The sequence below is a fragment of the Leptonychotes weddellii genome, chromosome 1 (genome assembly GCF_054177405.1).
Source record: "Leptonychotes weddellii isolate Sample4059 chromosome 1, ASM5417740v2, whole genome shotgun sequence".
Taxonomy (NCBI): Eukaryota; Metazoa; Chordata; class Mammalia; order Carnivora; family Phocidae; genus Leptonychotes; species Leptonychotes weddellii.
In genome coordinates, this window is record NC_138369.1 from 77,553,346 (window position 1) to 77,574,489 (window position 21,144).

The following is a 21,144-nucleotide window of genomic DNA, read 5'->3' on the forward strand; positions in this document are numbered from 1 at the left end:
CGAGCTGCTGTCTGACCTTTTAACCTTATATTTCTGTCAGCTATTGCATTTACTATAGCAATGTGTGTGCGTATATAAAGAAATCTGTTTGTAAAGTAAAATTATATATAACATATGTAATCAAAGATACATATGTTATATATATATATGTGGATGTATGACTTATTTTTCCTTATCCACAGAATTCAACTACCATGTATATATAAATAAACTTATTTTATTAGCCAGAGGATTAAGTTGCTAACACATTTTGCATTCTTTTCATTTTAAAATAACTTTTAAGTCTTCCTTAAGGACCAACACTGCTTAATGTTCATCTATATTTTTTAATCTATTTTAACAATAAGTTGGGTTTTATGAGTGTAATGAGCTAACAAGATTAGCAATTCGTCATTTGATTATACAAATCCTTTAGAACATGTTTGTGATTTCTCCAAAAGAGAGTCATCTCTCTTTAGGTCTTTGGAAACATTGGTGTCATGTAAGGTATATCCCTTCTCTCTCCTCTTCCTCGCCCAGGGATGGGGGTTTGGCTATACATATCTTTGGGTCAGAGAAAGCTGCAGTTTACCTGGCCACTGAGAATTATCATTCTGTAGAGAATAACAGTTCGTAAACATGACCCCTGTGCAAAACACTTAATCAGTATCTTGAACCCTTCATTTAGCCTCGGATGATACACCCTGGAATTCCTACAGCTCCTCGAGATCCAGTGTTAGGAGGATGTTATTATAACAGTCTGCTGGGTGCCATGGGCCCTACAGGGTGTACCAGAGGTGGACGTCTAAATAAATAAGGGACACTGCCAGTTTTTACTTGATCAAGTTGGTTCCTTAATCTGTTAATCATATAACCAACAATGATATTTATGAAGTATCTTCTATGTCATCTCAAATAGACAAAGTAGAAGGGGAAAAAAAGGTTGTGGTGTCTTTTTTTTTTTTTTTAAGATTTTATTTATTTATTTGACAGAGAGAGACACAGCGAGAGAGGGAACACAAGCAGGGGGAGTGGGAGAGGGAGAAGCAGGCTCCCCACGGAGCAGGGAGCCCTCTACGGGGCTTGATCCCAGGACCCTGGGACCATGACCCAAGCTGAAGGCAGACGCTTAACCGACTGAGCCACCCAGGCGCCCCAAAAAGTTGTGGTGTCTTAATCAGCAAGGAAGAGCACATAGAATATTCCAGTAGGTAATCGTAGTTTTGAACTCTGCTTGTGTAACTTTGAATAGTACCCTAGTTCTCTAAGTGTTGGGAGACAGAGGGGTTCCTAGATAAGTCGCTGGACTAGGAGTCAGAAGAGGCCTTCTCATCCCAGCTTTGCTACTTTCTGGACAGGGGACCTTGGACGAGTCATTGGAGCTTTCAGGGTCCTCATCACATAAGGAGTTAATAACCCATCATCTGACATGTGATGATATTTCTGAAGTTGTGCAGTGCACAGCCCGAGTAGTAGTACATGTCAACCTTCTATCTACTTCCTCAGGTTGAATTGAGAATTCAACGAAATAAAGTATGGAAACCATATACAACACTAGGATGGATTCAGTACATACTAGAAGTTGACTCCCTTCCCCTTCTTTCACTTGAGGTATGTTCCCATGTTGCAGGATTTGGGATAAATATCCAGCTCTGGGTTTTGGCTACTTGGTTTCTCTGGTATACAGCTTAAGTGCAGTGGGTTTTTGGTCCATTTTGTTATCTCAGAAGATCTTTTCTAGACTTGGAAAAGTATTCAAGATGTGACCATAACAACATGCCTTAGTAGATGCTGACAGTAGGAATTAAAACCCAAGGGGTGTCATTAAATCCTAACTTGAAACACCCTTAAAGAGCTTACTGGGAAACCCTTGCTTTGTTTTTATTTATTAGTTTTCTGGCAAATGGAGAAACAGAAGTGTACAGAACAGCTACAGCGTAATAGGTGCCCAGCATGTGTGGGACCTGAATTTGCCCAGGTTCCCTTGTCTAGTGCTTTAGAGAAAGCTTAGGCCAGTGCATGGAAAGTAAGGTCCAGAGAAGTGGAGCAACATGGCCAAGGTCAAGCAGCTGATAACAGCAGTGTTCGAGGTAAGAAAAATGCCACAGAAGGACCTGAAGCTGCCAGGACTGAGGGAGGGTGAGGGAAGCAACAGGCTTCATTTGTTTCTCTTGAGTTCATGGGGCTACCTCCCACCATGGGCGGTTCACACCCATTTCCATCGTCTGTCATCTGTGTGGACATGCATGCACATTCACACATTCACATACACAGCACACACAAGGATGTAGAAAGCTCTGAAATTGGCCCTGGAACACCTGGATTCAGTTCTGGCTCAGCCACTCACTACACTTGTGATCTGGTCTCTGAGCCTCAGTTCATTCATCTGTGAAATGGGGCTGCTTAATGCCTGCATTGCCCTCTCTTAGGTAGTGAACTACACAGACCCAGATGAGCCACCTCCACAGCCTGCACTGATCCAGCCTCCCCCACCACCAGTGGAAACATCTGGGAGGTCAGACACATGACCTTGCAGAGAATGCATGAGTGCCTTTCTGCACTCAGCCCTGGGCAGGGCCCATTTCTCTTTCAGCTCGGTGAATGGTGGAAGCTCATGGAAAACAGCAGACAAAGCAACCCTGGGGATAGGGGAGCTTCCAGAGAGGCCCACAACCGGACCACACAGACACTGGGGCTGGAAACCAAAAGCCACTAGGCTCTGCAAACCCACTAGGCAGAGCAGAGGCAGAAGGGGAGATGAGCACAAGGCGGGTGGTGGTGGACATGCCCACCGGGGCCAGCCCCAGCATGCCCCTCCAGAGGCATAGGGCATCCTTCGGGGGAACATGGTCATCATCCTCCCTGGATAGCCCCACGGCCTCCAGGACCAATGCCATGGGTGGTCTCATCCGAGGACCCAGAGTCTATGTAGGGATGGCGCCCAGTGGGTACGCAAGTGGCCTGGGCACACGAGTGACACGCCGGGCCCTGGGCATCAGCAGTGTTTTCTTGCAGGGCCTGTGGAGCTCAGGTCTGGCCACAGCACCAGCTCCGGGTCTGGAGAAGAACCTCAGTACCGTTGAAGACCTGGGGGCTTGCCTGGTGGAATACATGGCCAAGATCCATGCCCTCGAGAACGTCAGCCAGGAGCTAGAGGCACAACTGCGGATGCACCTAGAGAGCAAGGCCACACGCTCGGAAAGATGGGGTGCCCTCAGGGCCTCCTGGGCCAGCAGCTGCCAGCAGGTGAGTGCCTGGACCATGCCCACGGGCTTTGCGTAGGGCCAGGAGAGGATGCCGTCATCCGCCCGAGGGGTCATTATCAGAGAGCAAGAATGCTGAGGCAGGGGCAGGGGAGTGAATGGTCTGAGACCAAAGAAACTAACTATAACCTCTCATCCTTTCGTGCTAAAAAATTCTAATAACGATGAAAACAATAATGACAGCTACCATTTACTGACGTAGACTACGGGCCAGGCCCACAATAATCCCTGTACATGCACTATCTCCTATGTTCAAAGCAATGCTATGCAGGTGCTCATTCACTGATCACATTTTTCAGATGAGAAAACGGAGGCACAAAGGAATTATGTAATTTGCCTAAGATCATGCGGCCTGCAGGGAAGCTGAGCTTTCAGCCTGAATTTTTCCAATTCCAAGGCTTGCATTTGTCCCATTACCCTGGGCTTGCTCTGTAACCTTTGTGTTAAGAAAGGGTTTTTACAGCCATCATCAAATGGATGTGGCACCAAAACCAAGGATAAATGGAGGTGTGTTCCTATATCCATCTGCTGCAGTACTGTCCAATAGAAATATGAGCCATGGGTGGTCTCATCCAAGCACCCAGAGTCTATGTAGGGATGGCGCCCAGTGGGTACGCAATTGACAAGTAATTGACAAGTTTCTATTACCCACAGTAAAAAAGTAAAAAGAATCAGGTGAAGTTCATATTAGCATATCTTATTTAACTCAGTGTATTTTAAATGTTATTTCAACAGATAATCAATATTTAAAATATTAGTGAAATAGTTTACACTGAAATAGAACTTTCTGCAGTGATTGAAATGTCCTATATCCACACTGTCCTATCTGGTAGCCACCAGCCACATAGACTATCGAGCACATGAAACGTGGCTAGTAAGACTGAGGAATTGAATTTTTATTGTATTGTATTGTATTGTATTTCGTTAGCCACATGTGGCCAGTGTTGTCTTATTGGACAGGGCAGGACACAGAGGTTTCATCTTTCTCCCTTGCTTGGTCAGGATGTGCTCTCCAGGGTGATTTCTGCAGAGCGCTGAGCTCGTGTGTCATGTCTGGCCTGCAGCTTCTCCCACCGTGACTCTAGCCAGCATCGCACAACTCATCAGGTCTCTGCGGGTGGCTGGCTTCTCCTCTCCCTTCCCTCCCCCACCTCCACCCGACAAATGCTGGCCTTGGGATCCCTCAGAGCCACATCAGCCTCCAACTCCGCCAGGAACTGCGAGCTTGGACCCCTTGCACCCTAGGGCCCAGCATGCACTCCCCAAGCAGAGGTCACCAACTTCCATTTGTGTGTGGCTGGGCGTTGCAATGCAGGCACACTCAGAGGTTCCCCCATTTCCCCTACCGCCTCCCATTTCATCCTAGAGTGCTTCTCCTTCCCTGTCCGTCAGTACCCAGCCGTCAGCTCAGGACGTGTGATGTACAACACTGTCTTCTTGGTTTTCCTCTGGAGCGGTTGTTCTGCTTACATCCATCTGGGCTGGGAGGGAGAGCCATTTTAGAGCAGCCTGGGGCTTAAAGCTGCAAATCTAAGACGGCCATCCCTCCTGGACTCTCCCCAGCAGTCCTGATTCCAAATATTTGTGTCCTAGAAACCAGAAGACCATCCCTAGATATTCCAGTATTTCAGCATCTGCAGGACAATTGCCTGCATTCAAATGCCATGCAGACTTTTCACGAGAAGTCAGGCATCCCAATTTCTAAGTCAAAAAGTATAGACAGAAAACTTAGTCCATATTCAACAGATACTGACGTGGTCTGGCTCCAGCTAGCCCCGGGGGATTGGCCAACTTCTCTAAGCCTCAGTGTCCTTATCCATAAAATGAGTATAATGGCACAGCTACTCTAGCAAATCCGTGGTTAGCTAAGTGGCATGGTTCCTGCTTGCCGGCAGACTACAGATTCAAAAACTGCACCGTGGCAACAGCACGGCCCCACTGCTGTTGGAGCCAAGACTGGGCAGCAGGACATTCAGACCTGCCGCTGATGGTCAGAATCCCAGATGAGCGTCTTTTCCTCTTCACTGACCCTAAGTGAGATCCTTCACACTAATACAGAGTTCTCTTCTTCTGCTTTTGCTTAAAAACAGGGACTTGAAGATACAGTTAGACCGACCTGTAAAATGTATTTCTGTATCACACAGCCTCGCCTTCCAGCCATATTAAGCTCTGTTCCACCAAGAACCAAAGAAAATTCTACAGATTTGAGAAATGCACATTAATTTTCCTTTGCTGTAGTGACAAAACTGACCCACACTATCCACCCCTCCCAGCTTCACCATAAAGCTTTAAGTGATGCCTGTTCTCCCAGTCAGCAGCATGATCTTTTGGACATGTGGGATCTGACTACGTGATGTCCCTGCCCAACACCTTTCTGGGCTCCTCATTGCTGACAGGTCACAGCCCATAACCCTGGCCTTAGTCTACAAGGCTTAGAAAGACTTTCTTCACTCATGGCATTGCAGATACTTAAAACCGTGTACACAATTGATACTCCTCAGTGAGCAGGATCCCGCTTCAAATCCTGGTTCTGCCACTTACTTGGGCCAGCCAGTCCTCTGCTCTGTGTCTCCCTTTCCCCATCTATAAAATGGATGAGCACCTCCCAGGGTCATTGTGAGCATGAAATGAAATAAGATGTGAAAAAAGAGCATTAGAGAAGGGCGCCTGGGTGGTTCAGTTGGTTAAGCGTCTGACTCTTGATTTTGGCTCAGGTCATGATCTCAGGGTTGTAAGATCAAGCCCCACATTGGGCTCCATGCTGGGCGTGGAACCTGTTTAAGATTCTCCCTCTCCCTCTCCCTTTACCCCCACCCCTGCTCACACATGCTCACTCTCTCTCTCTAAAAAAGGGGGGGGCATAAGAACTGTGAAGTACTGTGCACGTGCAGCAGGCCATCCTGAGTCAGAGTGCCAGTCCTCTAGGGGCAAGGTCTCTGGCCAAGGGACTTGCCTCTGGAGGCCACAGCCCCCCTTCAGGGCCTTGGCTGGACCCTTTCTTCCTCTCTCCACCCCTAACAGAATCCTCTTCACCCAACAGCCACAAGATGACAGCTCCCTCCCAAGCCCCATCTGCCCCCAAACGACAGGCCCAACTTATGGCTACTCAGAAACAAAGCCTTTCCCACTGGAGAATGGGGGCCCCACTGCATTCCAGGGTGCTTTGTCATGGAGCCCTAGACCCACCAACCAGCCCAGTCCCCATAGAAGTGCAGGAGGGGCACCCCCGCCAGGGCCTCTAACCTAGACTTGGAGAACAGACTACCAGCAATTCATTTATTTCAGAAAGTGCTGCCTTCCCCTCAGATGGGCTTCAGAGGCAGCCATGCCATGCTAAGAGTTTCTGGGCTCCAGAAAGCCAAAGCTCTCAGCTGCCCAGGCCCATGGCCCCAGGAACCCCAAGCCCCTCTTCACCTCCACCCACCCACCCCCACCTCCAGCAAGGGCCTGGTCACAGACCCAGGGAGGGTCAGGTTTGCTTCTTAGGGTGGGGCATGGATCCAGGGCTGGGAGCACCACAGTGCACTTGTCAAGCACCTAGAACAGAAGGGCAAGCCTTTTGTCCACCCTTGATCCAGGTACCTCCAGAGTGGCACTGGGGTTCAGTACTCTTAGAATTACCTATCCTCCATGGGTTGGAGTGGCCAGTCTGTGGGAAAGGGAGATGCCCGGCTTCACTCCTCGCCTCCCCCCAACTCACCAGGACAAGGCACGTCAGTGCTGTTGCTGGCAGGAAGGGTCACCCAGCAGTTGGTGGGCCACACAGTGCCCCAAATGGTGGGGCAGGGCCCCCGGTGGGGGAGGGGTGCCTAGGAGAGTTTCCTTTTGCCTCGTTGAGTATCCTTGTGTCTGAGGATGTGCAAGATTAAATAGCAAAAATTACCATGACAAATCAAGAAAAAAACCATAAAGCTTCATATTTTACCACATTTATTTATTTATTTATTTATTTATTTATTTATTTATTTATTTATATTTTACCATCTTTTGAAGCACCTTTCCCCCTGCCTTTTGAACAAGGAGCTCCACATTTTCATTTTGCACCAGGACCCACAATCATGTAGCCAATCCTGGCTAGGGGTACTGTATATGAAGTTCCTTTTCACTTCCAAACCTCTCTCTCCTCACTCCTCTGTTGTGTTAGAAACTCTCAGACACTTCTGCTAAGCAGTAAAAACAGACAGGAAAACTCCCAGGTGGCCATGGAAGCCAAGGAGGGCACAGTCCCTGCCCTTTGCTTGGATAGAAAGTGGTTCTTTCCCTCTCCTGCTTTGCCAAATGCTCCTGCCCTTTCTTGCCAAGTGAATGGTGCTCATAGTAAGCTCCAGCGGCAACATCAGGCCCTTTCATCTTCAAATATGCCAAACTGCAAGCTTGGAATTAGGCAGCCTCCTTGCCTTGGAGCTGCAGATAAAGGGAAAGTGGGGACAGAGGAGGGACGTGGAGTCTCAATGCACAAGGAGAAGGAGTAAGCCAAGGCCAAGGCCAGACAGATGCTGTCTGGGAGAGAAAGGGGAACCTGGAGGCTTTGGTTCCACTGCAATTATTTGTCTCCATGGGAGAAAACAGCAGCTTACATCTCAGACAGCAGAGGTTGTTAGCTGGAGGAAAGGGAAATCAAAATTATTGAAAGGCAAGAGAATTAGAATTTAAAATGGACCTGATTTGAATATCTTTCTTGCTGTTCACAGTTCCTCTTTCTGTCCCTTGCAGAGAGAGAGCTCAGACTCTGGGGATCAGCCTATTTGGGGAAACTGCTGGAAACTCAGGCAATCCAGGTGAGGGCCAGCTCTCTCCCCACAGAACCTGTAGTCCTAGCAGCTTTCTAAAAAAAAAAAAAAAGAAAGAAAGAAACAAGAACTAACTGCCCACCCCCCCCCACTCCAGCCCCAACCCCCCACCAACCTTGAATAAGAAGAAGGCAACAGGACCATTGTTCTTGATTCACAACCTGGTGTCCCTGAAAGGGGGAGAGAGAAAGAACCATGAGCTATTTATCTGCAACAGCCTGAATACATTTACCCAAGATAAACCACCCCATCTATTTCTTTTTTTTTTTTTTAAGATTTTATTTATTTATTTGAGAGAGAGTGAGGAAGAGAGAAAGCACTAATGGGGGCAGAGGGAGAGGGAGAAACAGGCTCCCTGCTGAACTGGGAGCCCGATGCAGGGCTCGATCCCAGGGCCCTGGGATCATGACCTGAGCCGAAGGCAGACGTTTAACTAACTGAGCCACCCAGGTGCCCCATCCCCATCTATTTCTTAATACTGTACATGCACTTTGTTTGGCCAGAGCAGGTCAGTAAGGTAGTTACTTTGTTAGCCAAGTTATAAGGGACACTAAAGTATCATTTCAAATGTAACTATACAGAGAAAAAAAAATGTATTCAGGAGAATTCCTCTCAGGGAGAGTGACATATGAGATTGGAAGAAATCTTTTGATGGAGCAGGGAAGAGAAGGAGGCATGAAGCTGCTCCCAAGGGTCTTGGTGGAGTAATATAGGTGGTCACCAAACTGCTTTCTAAGAAGGGTAGTTTTTGATTTCCTGGGTGGGGGTATGGAGGGTCTTGCTTTGCTAAGTAGAGTATATCCGTGCAGAAACACAGGAGAATATATCTGCCACAGAAGACAGGGGAGACAGTAAGTGCTCTCACTGGGGGACACTCTTTAGTCTCTTAAGATCTCTTAAAATATGAGGGCCATGTTGAAGAGTAGAGGACAGGGGAGTCCTGGTAATGAAAAATAGGGAATGTGCTACAAAGACTGAGGATTCTGAAGCCAGAGAGTCTGTAGGTCACACTCGGACCCAGCAAGGTCTTTGCTGATCTTGCTACATCTTGATTTCTTACCTGGATAATAAGGATGTTTGGAGACTTTCTTGACATGATGAAATAGCTAAGAAAGAAGTACTAGAGGACTTCCCGTAGAAATTAAGAACAAAATAAGAATGCCCTCTATCTCTACTGTGATGTAACATTGGTCAGAGGCAGGGGGCGCCTGGGTGGCTTAGTCGGTTAAGTGTCAGCCCAGGGTCCTGGAATCGAGCCCCGCATCGGGCTCCCTGCTCAGGAGGAAGCCTGTTTCTCCCTCTCCTTCTGCCTGCCGCTCTGCCTACTTGTGCTCTCTTGCCCTCTCTCTGTCAAATAAATAATTTTTTTTTAAATCTTTAAAAAAATAAAAAAAAAACCATTGGTCAGAGGCAGTCATTAATGCCAGACAAGAGAAAGCAATTGGAGGTATAAAGATCGGAGAGAAAAAGGGAAAATGTTGGTCTTTCTGGAAAGCCCAAAAGGATCCATGTGAAAACTACAACAGACAATAAGATAATTTAGTAAAGTAGCAGGTTATAAAATAACATTAAAGACCTATGCTAAATATATATATATACACACATATATACATATATTAATTTAATATATAAGTGGCTACCATCTCATTTATGATAGCAAAAAATAAAATACCTCTAAATAAACTTAACAAGAAATGTCCAAAATGTATATGAAACAATAATAAAATTCTCTTGAAAGGACAAATATAAAGAAATACCATGTGCTTGAATATAGACTCAAGAAAAATGTCAGTTCTCCCTAATTTATAAATTTAAGGCAATCCTAATTTTTAAAATATCATAGGTTTTTTTTTTAGAACTAGAAGGGTCTATTACAAATTTTCATTTGTAAAAACAAAAAGGCAAGAATAGCTGAAAAGAAGAACTGAAAGAGGAGGGCAAGGAGGGACACCCAGACATTGCAACATACTAGAGAGTCTCACTCGGAAAGTTCATGTTGGTGCATAAAAGATGGAAAGACCAAGGGAACAAAATATAAAATTCAAAAATAAGCCCTGCTCCATACAGAAACTTAGTATTGATAAATGCAGCATTTGAAATCAATGGAGGAAAGGACGGACTTTTTTTTTTTATTCTTATGTTAATCCCCATACATTACATCATTAGTTTTAGATGAAGTGTTCCATGACTCATTGTTTGTGCATAACACCCAGTGCAACATGCAGAATGTGCCCTCCTCAATACCCACCACTAGGCTAACCCATCCTCCCACCCCCTCCCCTCTAGAACCCTGTTTGTTTTTCAGAGTCCATCATCTCTCATGGTTCGTCTACCCCTCCGATTTCCCCCCCTTCATTCTTCCCCTCCCGCTACCTTCTTCTTCTTCTTTTTTTTTTTTCTTAACATATATTGCATTATTTGTTTCAGAGGTACAAATCTGAGATTCAATAGTCTTGCACAATTCACAGCGCTTACCAGAGCACATACCCTCCCCAGTGTCTATCACCCAGTCACCCCATCCCTCCCACCCCACCCCCCACTCCAGCAACCCTCAGTTTGTTTCCTACAATTAAGAATTCCTCATATCAGTGGGATCATATGATACATGTCTTTCTCTGTTTGACTTATTAAGGATGGACTTTTTAATAAATGGTATTCAGGTAACTGGATAGTCATAAGGAAAATAAAACTGGATCCATCCTTCTTCACTGTACCCTAAATCAATTCCAAATGTATCCTAGATGTAAGTGTGAAAAAGGAAACCATACAAGTAGAATGCATGACTGAATTCCTTTATAATCTGGGTGTGAAAGAAGTTTTCCTTGATATAATTCAAAATCTAAAAGCAATAAAGGAAATATCAATAAATTTGATTACCAAAAATTTTTAAATTTTGTGTTACAAAATAACACCATAAGCAAAACTAACAGATAAATGACAAACTAAACAGAAGTATTTGCAAATCTGAATGCAAAGGGTTAATGTCCCTACTCTATAAACAGCATTTAGAATTTGCAGTTTTAAAATAAAAGCCGACAACGTGCTTACTGTTAGGTAGGCTGGAGATATAAACTAGGAATTGACATAAATAAAATCTTTAAAAAAATAAAAAATAAAAATAAATGAAAGTGGCTCTTCCCTCCATAAAAAGATATGCAACTTCACTCCTAAGAAGAGAAATATGAACAAAACAAAACAAAAACCTACCTGAGATACCATTTTCACTTATCAGATTGGCAAAACTCCTAAAGTGCATCAATCTGTTTTGTTGGTGAAGTGCTAGGGAAACAGCCAATTCCACAGTGCTGATGGGGAAAAACATGTTACAGTGTCTACGGAGAAGAACTTGGCAATATCTAGACAAACTGTATATGCATTTATGTACATGTAATTTAATCCAGCAATCCCACCTCTAGGAATCTCTCCTGATGACACACTGGCAAAAATGCAGACAAGAAGTATGCACAAGGCTGTTCATTTCAATCATATCCATAATGCCAAAAGACTGGAAAAAACCCAAATACCTAGCAATAGGGGCTAGCTGAATAAGCAATGCTACATCCACAAAAAGAAAGAGGAAGGGCTCTGTAAGTATTATGGAGTGATGATCTCTAGGATATAGTGTTGAGCTGAAAAGCAACGTGGAGAGAGTGTGTATTTCATCCTACCATTTATCTGAGAAAGAGGAAGGTATGCATACATATTCACTTGTAACTGGAAAAACCAACCACAAATGTTTTTAAATGATCACTTACAGGAGAAGGGAGGGAATAGGGTAGAAGGGAAAGGAATAGACACTAGAATTCTTTCAATTTATCTTATTACATGGAGATGACTTTGGAACCATGGAAGTATTTTACAGAATTATAAAAGTGACTTTTAAACCACAGTCATTTGTACATCTCTAGTGGGATGCAAAAGGGTACTGAAAAAAGAATCTTAAGTCATTTTCAGTAATCATATTGTTGGTGGCATTGTTCATATTATTCTAACACTGGTGTGTGTGTGTGTGTGTATACTGTGGGATAAAGCCAAAGAGTAATTATATTTGTGTCATTGAGAATTGAGACTTTTAGTATTGGTAAAAGGAGATACACTTGTAAGGCAGATTAAATTTAGTGACAATTCTCTAGTCCTGAATTTGAATTGGAATTATCAGTATAAAATCATGGTGTATGTGATCCTAAAATAAATGTATACCCATTTCCTAGCTCCATCCAGTGAAAAGAACTAGAAACAATTGCCAACCCAGTGGCAATGAGCATTTTTAGCCTCAGATTTTGGTCACTAACTACCATCTTCATTAGAAGAACTGAGGCTCCTTAGTTAGAGAAATGGCTGAATCAAGGTTTGGGAGCAGTAAGTGTAAGAGATGAATCTGAAACATCTCATTATACCAAAACCAAGGGAGCTATAAAGAACTTCTAGAGTCATGTCAAAAGACTTAGGAGCAATTTGAATAAGCTTCCACTAATCAAAGATGGCTACGTATCAATAAGAATATTAACTGCTAAAAAAAAAAAAGAATATTAACTGCTATGGATTGAAACACATCAAATATGTTAAATCAGTGAGTTCAGTATAATACAAAAAAAATCCCACTTATTAGTTGCCTTGGAGTCTGCTGGGGAACCAACTCATTATTTTGAAACTGGTAAATAATGAGAAGGAATTAGGAATTTTTCCTGCCTTTCCTATAAGAACTGAGGATCCATCATCATTTTTTAAAAAAAAAGAACTGAAGAGAAGAATTACCCTTTTATAGAAATATTACACCAAGAAACAAATAATGTAACTATTAACTATTTTATTTATATTTATAACTAATATTAATCATTAAAATAGAATTCAAATATCAACACTTTGCAACCATAATAAAATAATGGATCTAGGCAATAACAATCATCAAATGGCTACTAATATCAAAAAAGAGAGACCAGCAGACGTGTATACTTCCTGGTGGAGTATACAACATCACCTATGACATAGTCTTGACAGAAAAAGAAAAAGAAAACTGAATGTGATTGAGCCTCAAAATAAAATTACTAATTTACAGAAAATACAGAGGTCAGATGAACATGTGAAATGATGCCACTGGGATGGAATCAGCAAGACCCAGACTTTTAGGAAACTATAAAACTAAACACCCAATTGTTTCAACAAGCAAACATTGCAAGGGACAAATAAGGAGGTGAGGGGGAAGCCTATAAATTAAAAGAGATTAAATTGACATATCAACCCAATGAAATGGACATTATTTGAACCACTATTCAAGCAAACTGTAAAAAATAGACAACTGAGGAAAGATAAACTAGGTATTTGAGGAATTGTTATTAATGTTTAGATGTTATTTTTAGATTTTTGAAAGTTATTTTTTATTTTGTTAAAGATTTATTTATTTTTCACCAAAAGATTTATTTATTTATTTGAGAGTGAGACAGAGAGAGAGCGTGTGCGCACAAGCAGGGGGAGGGGCAGACGGAGAAGCAGACTCCCCACTGAGCAGGGAGCCAGACACAGACTTGATCCCAGGACCCTGAGATTATGACCTGAGCTGAAATCAACAGTCTGACACCTAACCAACTGAGCCACCCAGGTGCCCCAAAATTTATTTTTTTAAAGCATCTTTAGAATTTAACAAGACATACTGAAATATCGGAAGAAGAAATAATGATATCTGGGATTTGTTCAAAATAATCCAAGGCGGAGTAGAAATAAGTGAAACAAAACAGGCCATGCATTTGTAATCATGGAACTGGGTGATGGGTATATGGATGAAATAATGTATGTAAATTGCCACATGCATAATCAATACCCAATTAAATTTGTGGAATTGAATAAACGAGAAGCTACAGACATTGAGTAGTAACATAAACAACTGTGTTTACATACATGTATTCATGAGTTGTTCAACCCACCCATGCTGCAGGAGTTTAGAGAAGAGACAGGATATTGACTGGTCCTCAGTAAGAGTACCCCAGGAGGTTGAGTCTAAATGTGGCACCCAAAGAACATGCCAGAAAATGGCCCTTCAGACCGGGGGCCAGCATGGACAAGGGTTGGGAGTCAGGATCCAGTCTGACCATCTGCAGAGCAGTCTATGCATGGGGCAGATTTCTCAACTGTCAAAGAGAAATTTTGCACTGAACACTTGTTAAAGTCGGCAAGACATATTTTATTCAGACTACTGCAGTAGGGGAGAGACATTTCAGTATAGAATGAGCTCAACTCCACTGAAACAAAAGACAGAAGGCTTTTTAAATGCTGGGTGTGCTAAAGGAAAAGTACGGAAGGAGTTTAAGGGAGGAGATGGTCTATGTGATTAGGTCATCTGTGTTTGCTAATTGGTGCTTATCCAGAGGAGAAACACACTTCTCATAGCTTTATGACAGGAGCAAATTAGAGGAAGATGCCCACCAGAGTCAGCATCCGACCCTCCCACGGGAGCTGGGAGGGAGCTGTCTCGCCAGAAGTAAGCATTTCACAGAGATTGTTCCCAGGTCCTTGAGGAAAGATTCTGGGTTGTAGAAGATTTACATCTCCTAGGGGCAGAGAAAGGATTTACAGTTCTAAGTTTCCTAAAATAACTGCCAAGGAAAAGGGAGGTCAGGGGCCTCTTGTCAGGTTTTAGCTGGAATGGAACAGTAGATTCTTTTGGCAGCATTGACCTTTCTCAAGCAAGCATGTTAAGGGGGCTAGGTTCATGCCAGGGACCTGGTCTGGGGCCAACAGAAGCCATGCCAGAGTGTGGTCAGGTGCCTTAGTGTGCGGGGCTAGATGACGTCATTTATGCCTAGAATTTTCATTCTCACCACTAAGCACCAAGCGCCTCCCGGTCTCTGCTCTGTCCCCCTCGCCTCTTTATTCCGAGACCCAGCGCGGAATGGGCATGCCACGGCCCGCAAAAGGCAACCAACAAATGGGCAGCCAAGGCTGAATACAGAACCAGACTTAAGATTTTCAATAGGAACCCTGAAGTTACAGGCAGGGAGCTCCCTTAAAATCCCACGCCACATTGAAATACAAGCAACAACCTCAATGTCTAATACAACTAAATAACACAGCAGAATCCTCTGCAGCTGTAAAAAAAAAAAAAAAAGAATAAGGAAGCTTATTCTTTGTATATATATATATAAATACAAATATATATATTTGAGTAAAAAGGCAGGCTGCAAACCCCCATGTATGCTCTGCTACTATTTGGATCTCTGTAAGGTGGGGGAGCAGACTGTCTGGAAACATATAGAAGGGGTGGTAGCAAAGTATGCTTCCGGTGAGGACTGGAGACAAGAGTAGGAGCAGGTGTACTTTGCACTATGTGTACTTTTTGCAGGGTTGGGATGTTTTCCCTAGGTTTTAAAAAATGAAGTAATAAATAAAACTCCTGCCAGCGACCTGGGGCGGGAATGAGGGTGTTCCAACCAGGCCCAGGGCAGGTGAAGCCCTCACAGCCTCACAGAAGCTACTGACATGGCCCAGGGGGAGAGGAGAAGACTCATCTGCACACTCTCCTCTCAAAGCGAAAACCCAACAAATTAAATTAGCACGTATAGGAGCAATAGAAAAGCCCTCATAGTGGGCTACACTCTCCAGAAGAACTAAATTAAAATTTAATCCAGGGAGCGGGCACAAATGCCGAGGACAAACGTGGTGGCTCTTTACAGGGAATTATCGAAAGAATGGGTGAACCAAGCAGAATGTTACGCAGGGTCCGTGTTCCTCCAGAGGGTTTATGCAGATCCCCTGAAGTCGAGGACTCAATTTAGGGAAATAAAACCTAGTTTATCATCGTCTGGCTGGGGAAATGCACATAAAGACTCATTTATTGGGTTGTAAACGAGCTAATAGAGCTGACGGTCACAAATGCATTATTCAGCAGAAATGAGAAGTTACTTCAGCTGTTATCAGTGGGTAATGAAAAGCCGAGCACAGGGAGTGGAAAACTCCATCACAAAACCAACTTGCTATCAGAAAACAACTTGTAATTTTTATTTATATTTTTCAAGGGCCAATGAATAACCATCTAAATGTGTCAGAGGAGGGCGCCTGGGTGGCTCAGTTGGTTGGGCGACTGCCTTCGGCTCGGGTCATGATCCCAGGGTCCTGGGATCGAGTCCCACATCAGGCTCCCGGCTCAGCGGGGAGCCTGCTTCTCCCTCTGACCCTCTCCTCTCTCATGCTGTTTCTCTCTCGCTCGCTCTCTAATAAATAAATAAATAAAATCTTAAAAAAAAATAAAATAAAATAAATGTGTCAGAGGAAACACCACAGTATGGAGAGAGAAATGAAGTTAGAAAGGCTTCTTCAGGAGACTCAGGGCAAAGTTGGACAAGAGGCAAAGAACTGTGCCTGAATTCTGAGTGCCCGCACCTGCCAGCCCTCACCAGCACCCTGCCCCTCCCTGCACGCCCCCTCGCTCCTTGCACCCCTTCACAGCCCCTCCTCCTGGCCCTGCTGCCCAGAGCACTTCCAGGCATCATCCCCAGCCTGCAACTGGGCCACGCCTTCCTCTTCCTTCCCACTAGGCAGGTAAGAGTCCCTTCCTCAGGCCCACTCCCAGCCAACTCTGAGGAGGAAGCTGATCTCACACCTGGATTTATTATTAGTTACTTGCCAAGGAAACCTGGGCCTCTTAACTTAGAGCCTCGGTGTATCTGCATAATGAAGGTGAAAACTCTCCTGCGGGGTTGTGAGGAGTAAATGAGACAAGGAGGTGAAGCCCTGGGGCATCTTGGGAGTTCACTGGCCCTGTCCCTAAGGAGCTTTGCTTGGGAAGTGAATTGCTTCTGGTGATATTTCAGACCACCTGCAGGTGACGGGGAGTGAGCCCAGGGACCCCCGGTGCAGAGTCTGCACCCTAAGGCCAGCCCTGCCAGGCACTAACCCCGAATTCCTGGGGTTTTGGCCCACATCCCAGCTACCCCCTGGAGCAGGCACAGGTACTCTGGGGGTTCTACAGATTTCCCCCCAAGGTCTCCTAACAAAACCGTGTACTGTGACAAGACCATGATCATGACACGGTCCACACTCTCACTATGAATGGCAGGCCTCGGGCACCACACTCATTTTGCGTGACACAAGGACTAACAAGAACTTTCATTCACCGTGTCCTTGATTTTCTCGACAACGTCTGTGTCACCCAGCATGCTGGGATTATGCCCACTGAATTAGTGTGAGGGCTGGTTCCGACAACAGACGTTATTCCCTCAGGGTCTGGAGGCTGGCAGTCTGAGATGGAGGTGTCAGCAGGGTTGTGGGTTTTTTCTGAGGCCTCTCTCCATGGTTTGTTGACGGCCATTTTCTCCCTGTGTCTTCACAGGGTCTTCCCTCCGTACATCTGTGCCCAAATTTCCTCTTCTCACAACCGGTGGAACTGGACTGGGGCCCCACCCTCAGAGCATCATTGTAATGTAATCACCTCTTTAAAGGCTCTATCTGCAACCACGTTCTGAGGTCCTGGGAGTTGGGACTCCAACATGTGAATCTGAGGGGGACACATTTCAGCCCATAACCCCCATTTTATAGACAAAGAAACTGAGGCCTACAGAGATTAAGTTCTCCCTTTGAATTAGTGTCCCCGCCAGGACCCACTCGATGTTATTTCCACCCCCAAAGTATTATGAAAAGCCTCCTGTGGTCCTCATTTATAAGACCAAGGTCAGTCCTGCCTCAGACCCCAGGTCCTAAAAGAGTGCCCACTGTTTGATAAGACAGTCATGGTGAACAAGAGCTGCTCTCTGTGAGGAGTTTAAACACCAAGATATGCTTCCTTTTTCTCCTCTTCTCTCTCTTTTAATTTGGAAAAAACTGTCGGAAACCGTGATTGATCCTTAGCCAAGCACACTTTAACTGGAACTAACTGCTGTAGCTAGGATGCGTGAGGCTGGGCGGCTTCCAGCTTGTCAGGCAGCTCAGGACTAGGACTTGAAAGTTTAATAGCTTTGCTGCCAGGAAATGGTGCGGCACCCCCTCCCCTGCCCCAGGGATTTCTACTTTTCTTTTTCAGTGATTTCAATGCTCAGAAAAATGTGCTGAGCAGTCGGTCCTTGAGGCAGAACGTCTGTATCTGAGCAGAGTTCAGGAGCTCCCCGAGGTGCACCACTCCAGCATGGGTGGGAGGACGCCTCCTCTCCAAACTCCTGCCAGCATCAGTGCTTTCCACAGGATTTTGGGCTGGGTCCCTGTCCCCTGCAGGGTGATACCCTCCAGGAACCTCCAGTTCCAAGTACTACTTGAAGAGCCACACCCAGTGGGAGGGGCCCCCAGTGCCAACTCCCAGAGTTCCTGGTCTGGGGGTGAGGCATGCACCTGCTAAAGCCAGACAGACCACTGAGAACACATCTCTCGGTGGACAAAGTCAGGTTTATTAGCTTGCTGCAGCAAAGGAGAACCTGGGAAGAGGGAGTTGGAAGGACTTATTTTGAGGTCTGGGCTTGTGCTGGGTGATCTGGGGAAAAGGTTCAGAGCAAGGATTTGCTCTGCATCTGATGCTGCCAGAAATTGGGGGCGGTATGATGAGTGGGTATCTTTCAGGTTTTATCCAGGAGATGGGAGGGAGGAAGCAGGCGCAGAGCAGGCGTTAGGAAGCAGCAGGAAACCTCGTCACCTGTGCAGGCTGTAAGGGGGTGGGGGATGTTGAGTTTTGTGGCTGCGGAGCATCCTGGCCTCTCTGTTCCCCTATGATTACAGCAGGTCTCGTCTCTGTCTCTTTCCACCAGGATCACTTAGTGACCCTGTCTGGTTATCGCTGAGACTGTGTGCTTGTTCAGAGCAGGTGAGAGTACTACGGCCTAGCTGTTAGCTGCCAGGGCCATGGTTTTACCTCCTCCCCCAAACTGGGCTTCCCCCAGCATCCTCAGGTGGCTGGAGGCTCCAGACCTCTGGAGACAGAGCAGGAGTGAGGGGTCTCTTCCCCACACAGCTAAAAGTAGGGCCCCTCGAGGCCAGGGGCTGAGGCATAGTTTCCTGACTGGAACATGACTTAGGGCCCACACCGTGCCTCTGGGAACCACACGCCTGCCAGTCTCACCCTCCTTTGCCCCAGGAGTCTCTCTGGGCCGTCACGTGCACACAAAGTAAATGAGGTAGAACAGAGTGACGGGTGAGTGCAGGGCCATGCCCCAGACAGAGCCAAGCCCGGGCGCAGCTTTACCCTTACCAGAAGTGAGGCCTGGGCCCAGTTACTAACCCCCAGAGCGAGTTTCCTTATGTCTGAGTTGCCAGAGAATGATTCCTATCCCACAGGACATTGTGAGGACTCTGGGAGATAATAGAGGTCAGTAGAATGCAAGCTTCAGGAAGGAAGGAATGAGCATCTCTCACTCCCCGATCTTTCTCTGGTGCCCAGGATAGTGCCTGGCACACAACGGATACACAGGAAATACTGGCTACATCAACAAATGGAAGGACCCAGCAAAGTAATCAGTTAAAAGGTAGCTATATTAGTTCGCTGGGGCTACCGGAACAAAGCACCACAAACTGGGTGGGTTAAACCGCAGAACTGTATTCTCTTCTGTTCTGGAAGCTGGAAGTTGGAAATGTAGGTATCAGCAGGGTTGGTTCCTGCTGGCGCTGTGAGGGAGGTTCTGTTCCGAACGTCTCTCCTACCTTCCAGTGGTGGCTGGCATCCTTGGCATTCCCTGGCTTGTAGATGCATCACCCCCATCTCTGTCTTCACTTTCCCCGTGTATCTGTGTCCAAATGTCCTTCTTATATGGACGCCAGTCACACTGACCTGGGGCCCACCCTAATGACCTCCTCTTGACTTGATGACATCTGCAAAGATCTTACTTCCAAATAAGGTCACATTCACAGGCACTGGGGATTAGGACTTCAACCTGTCTTTGGAGTGGTACCCAATTCAACCCATAAGAGTAACTACTGGGTTGTTTTTTTTTTTTCACTTTATAGTCCTGATTTCCAACATTTTATCCTATTTCCTCAAACATCATTTTAAAAGTTCCAGAATGACCAATATCTCTGTACCTACTCCATTTTACCGTCATTTCCTTTTGCACTTGGCATCAGATCCCAAATCCTATTGAACCACATGGAGCTTGAGGTTCAGAAAAGAAAGCCATGGTACAAAAAGACTGAGAGAGTACTATCCATACAGTAGAAATAGAGTAAACATCACTAAGTTGCTATGTGATCTTGGATAAGTTACCCCACCTCTCTGAACCTCAGGTTCCTCAACTGTTAAATGAAGAGATTGGGTCAAACTGACGTGTCCTTGCAGACACACGGAACAGGCCAGATTCCCTTCCCTAACTCTGGTGAGCAGGTGGTCACGTTACCCCCGCTTCAAGGACACGAAGACACCAAGTACATCCAACCCGGACGTCTGTTTTCACTTCTGACTGCTAGCTGCTCCATGCCCTGCAGCAATCCCTTTTGCTCTGAGGCTCCTCATCTGTAAAATGAGAGCGTGGAATTCTCTGATCTCCCAAGCCTCCAGCCACACACCTATCTGTCAGGGCTCATCATTATCTCTGAGCAGTGCAAAGCCTAAAGAGAAGCAGCAGCCGTCCACGGAGCCCAGTTCCCTAAGCCATTGTGGCTTAGCAGACTGTCTGGCTGGGGCCAAGAGTGGGCAGTACATATTGGCCACCTACTTCACTTCCAAGGGTCAGGTGGTGGCCTGTGCCCCACCACTGGCGAAACAACAGTTTGGTTTTTTGGGTTTTTTTTTTTTTTAATTTTATTATGTTATGTTAGTCACCATACAATACATCATTAGTTTTTGTTGTGGTGATCCACGATCCATTGTTTTCGTATAACACCCAGTGCTCCATGCAGTACGTGCCCTCCTTAATACCCATCACTGGACTAACCAATCCCCCCTCCCCCCTCCCCTCTAGAACCCTGTTTGTTTCTCAGGTCCATAGTCTTTCATGGTTCATCTCTCCCTCCAATTCCCCCCCCCCTTTTTTCCCTTCCTTCTCCTAGTGTCCTCCATGCTATTCCTGTTCCACAAATAAGTGAAACCACATGATAATTGACTTTCTCTGCTTGACTTGTTTCACTTAGCATAATCTCCTCCAGTCCCATCCATGTTGATGTAAAAGTTGGGTATTCATCCTTTCTGATGGCTGAGTAATATTCCATTGTCT

General features: G+C 45.4%; 1 protein-coding gene across 1 annotated transcript in view; it reads left to right on the forward strand.

Annotated features, from left to right (window-relative positions):
* Positions 1-2,110: 2,110 nt before the first annotated feature.
* Positions 2,111-21,144, forward strand: part of BFSP2 (beaded filament structural protein 2) — a 64,139-nt gene continuing 45,105 nt past the window's right edge. Inside the window, exon 1 of the mRNA XM_081826473.1 lies at positions 2,111-3,225. Within this exon, the coding sequence (XP_081682599.1) occupies positions 2,737-3,225 (489 nt within the window). The 5' untranslated portion in view covers positions 2,111-2,736. The remainder of the gene's footprint in view (positions 3,226-21,144) is intronic.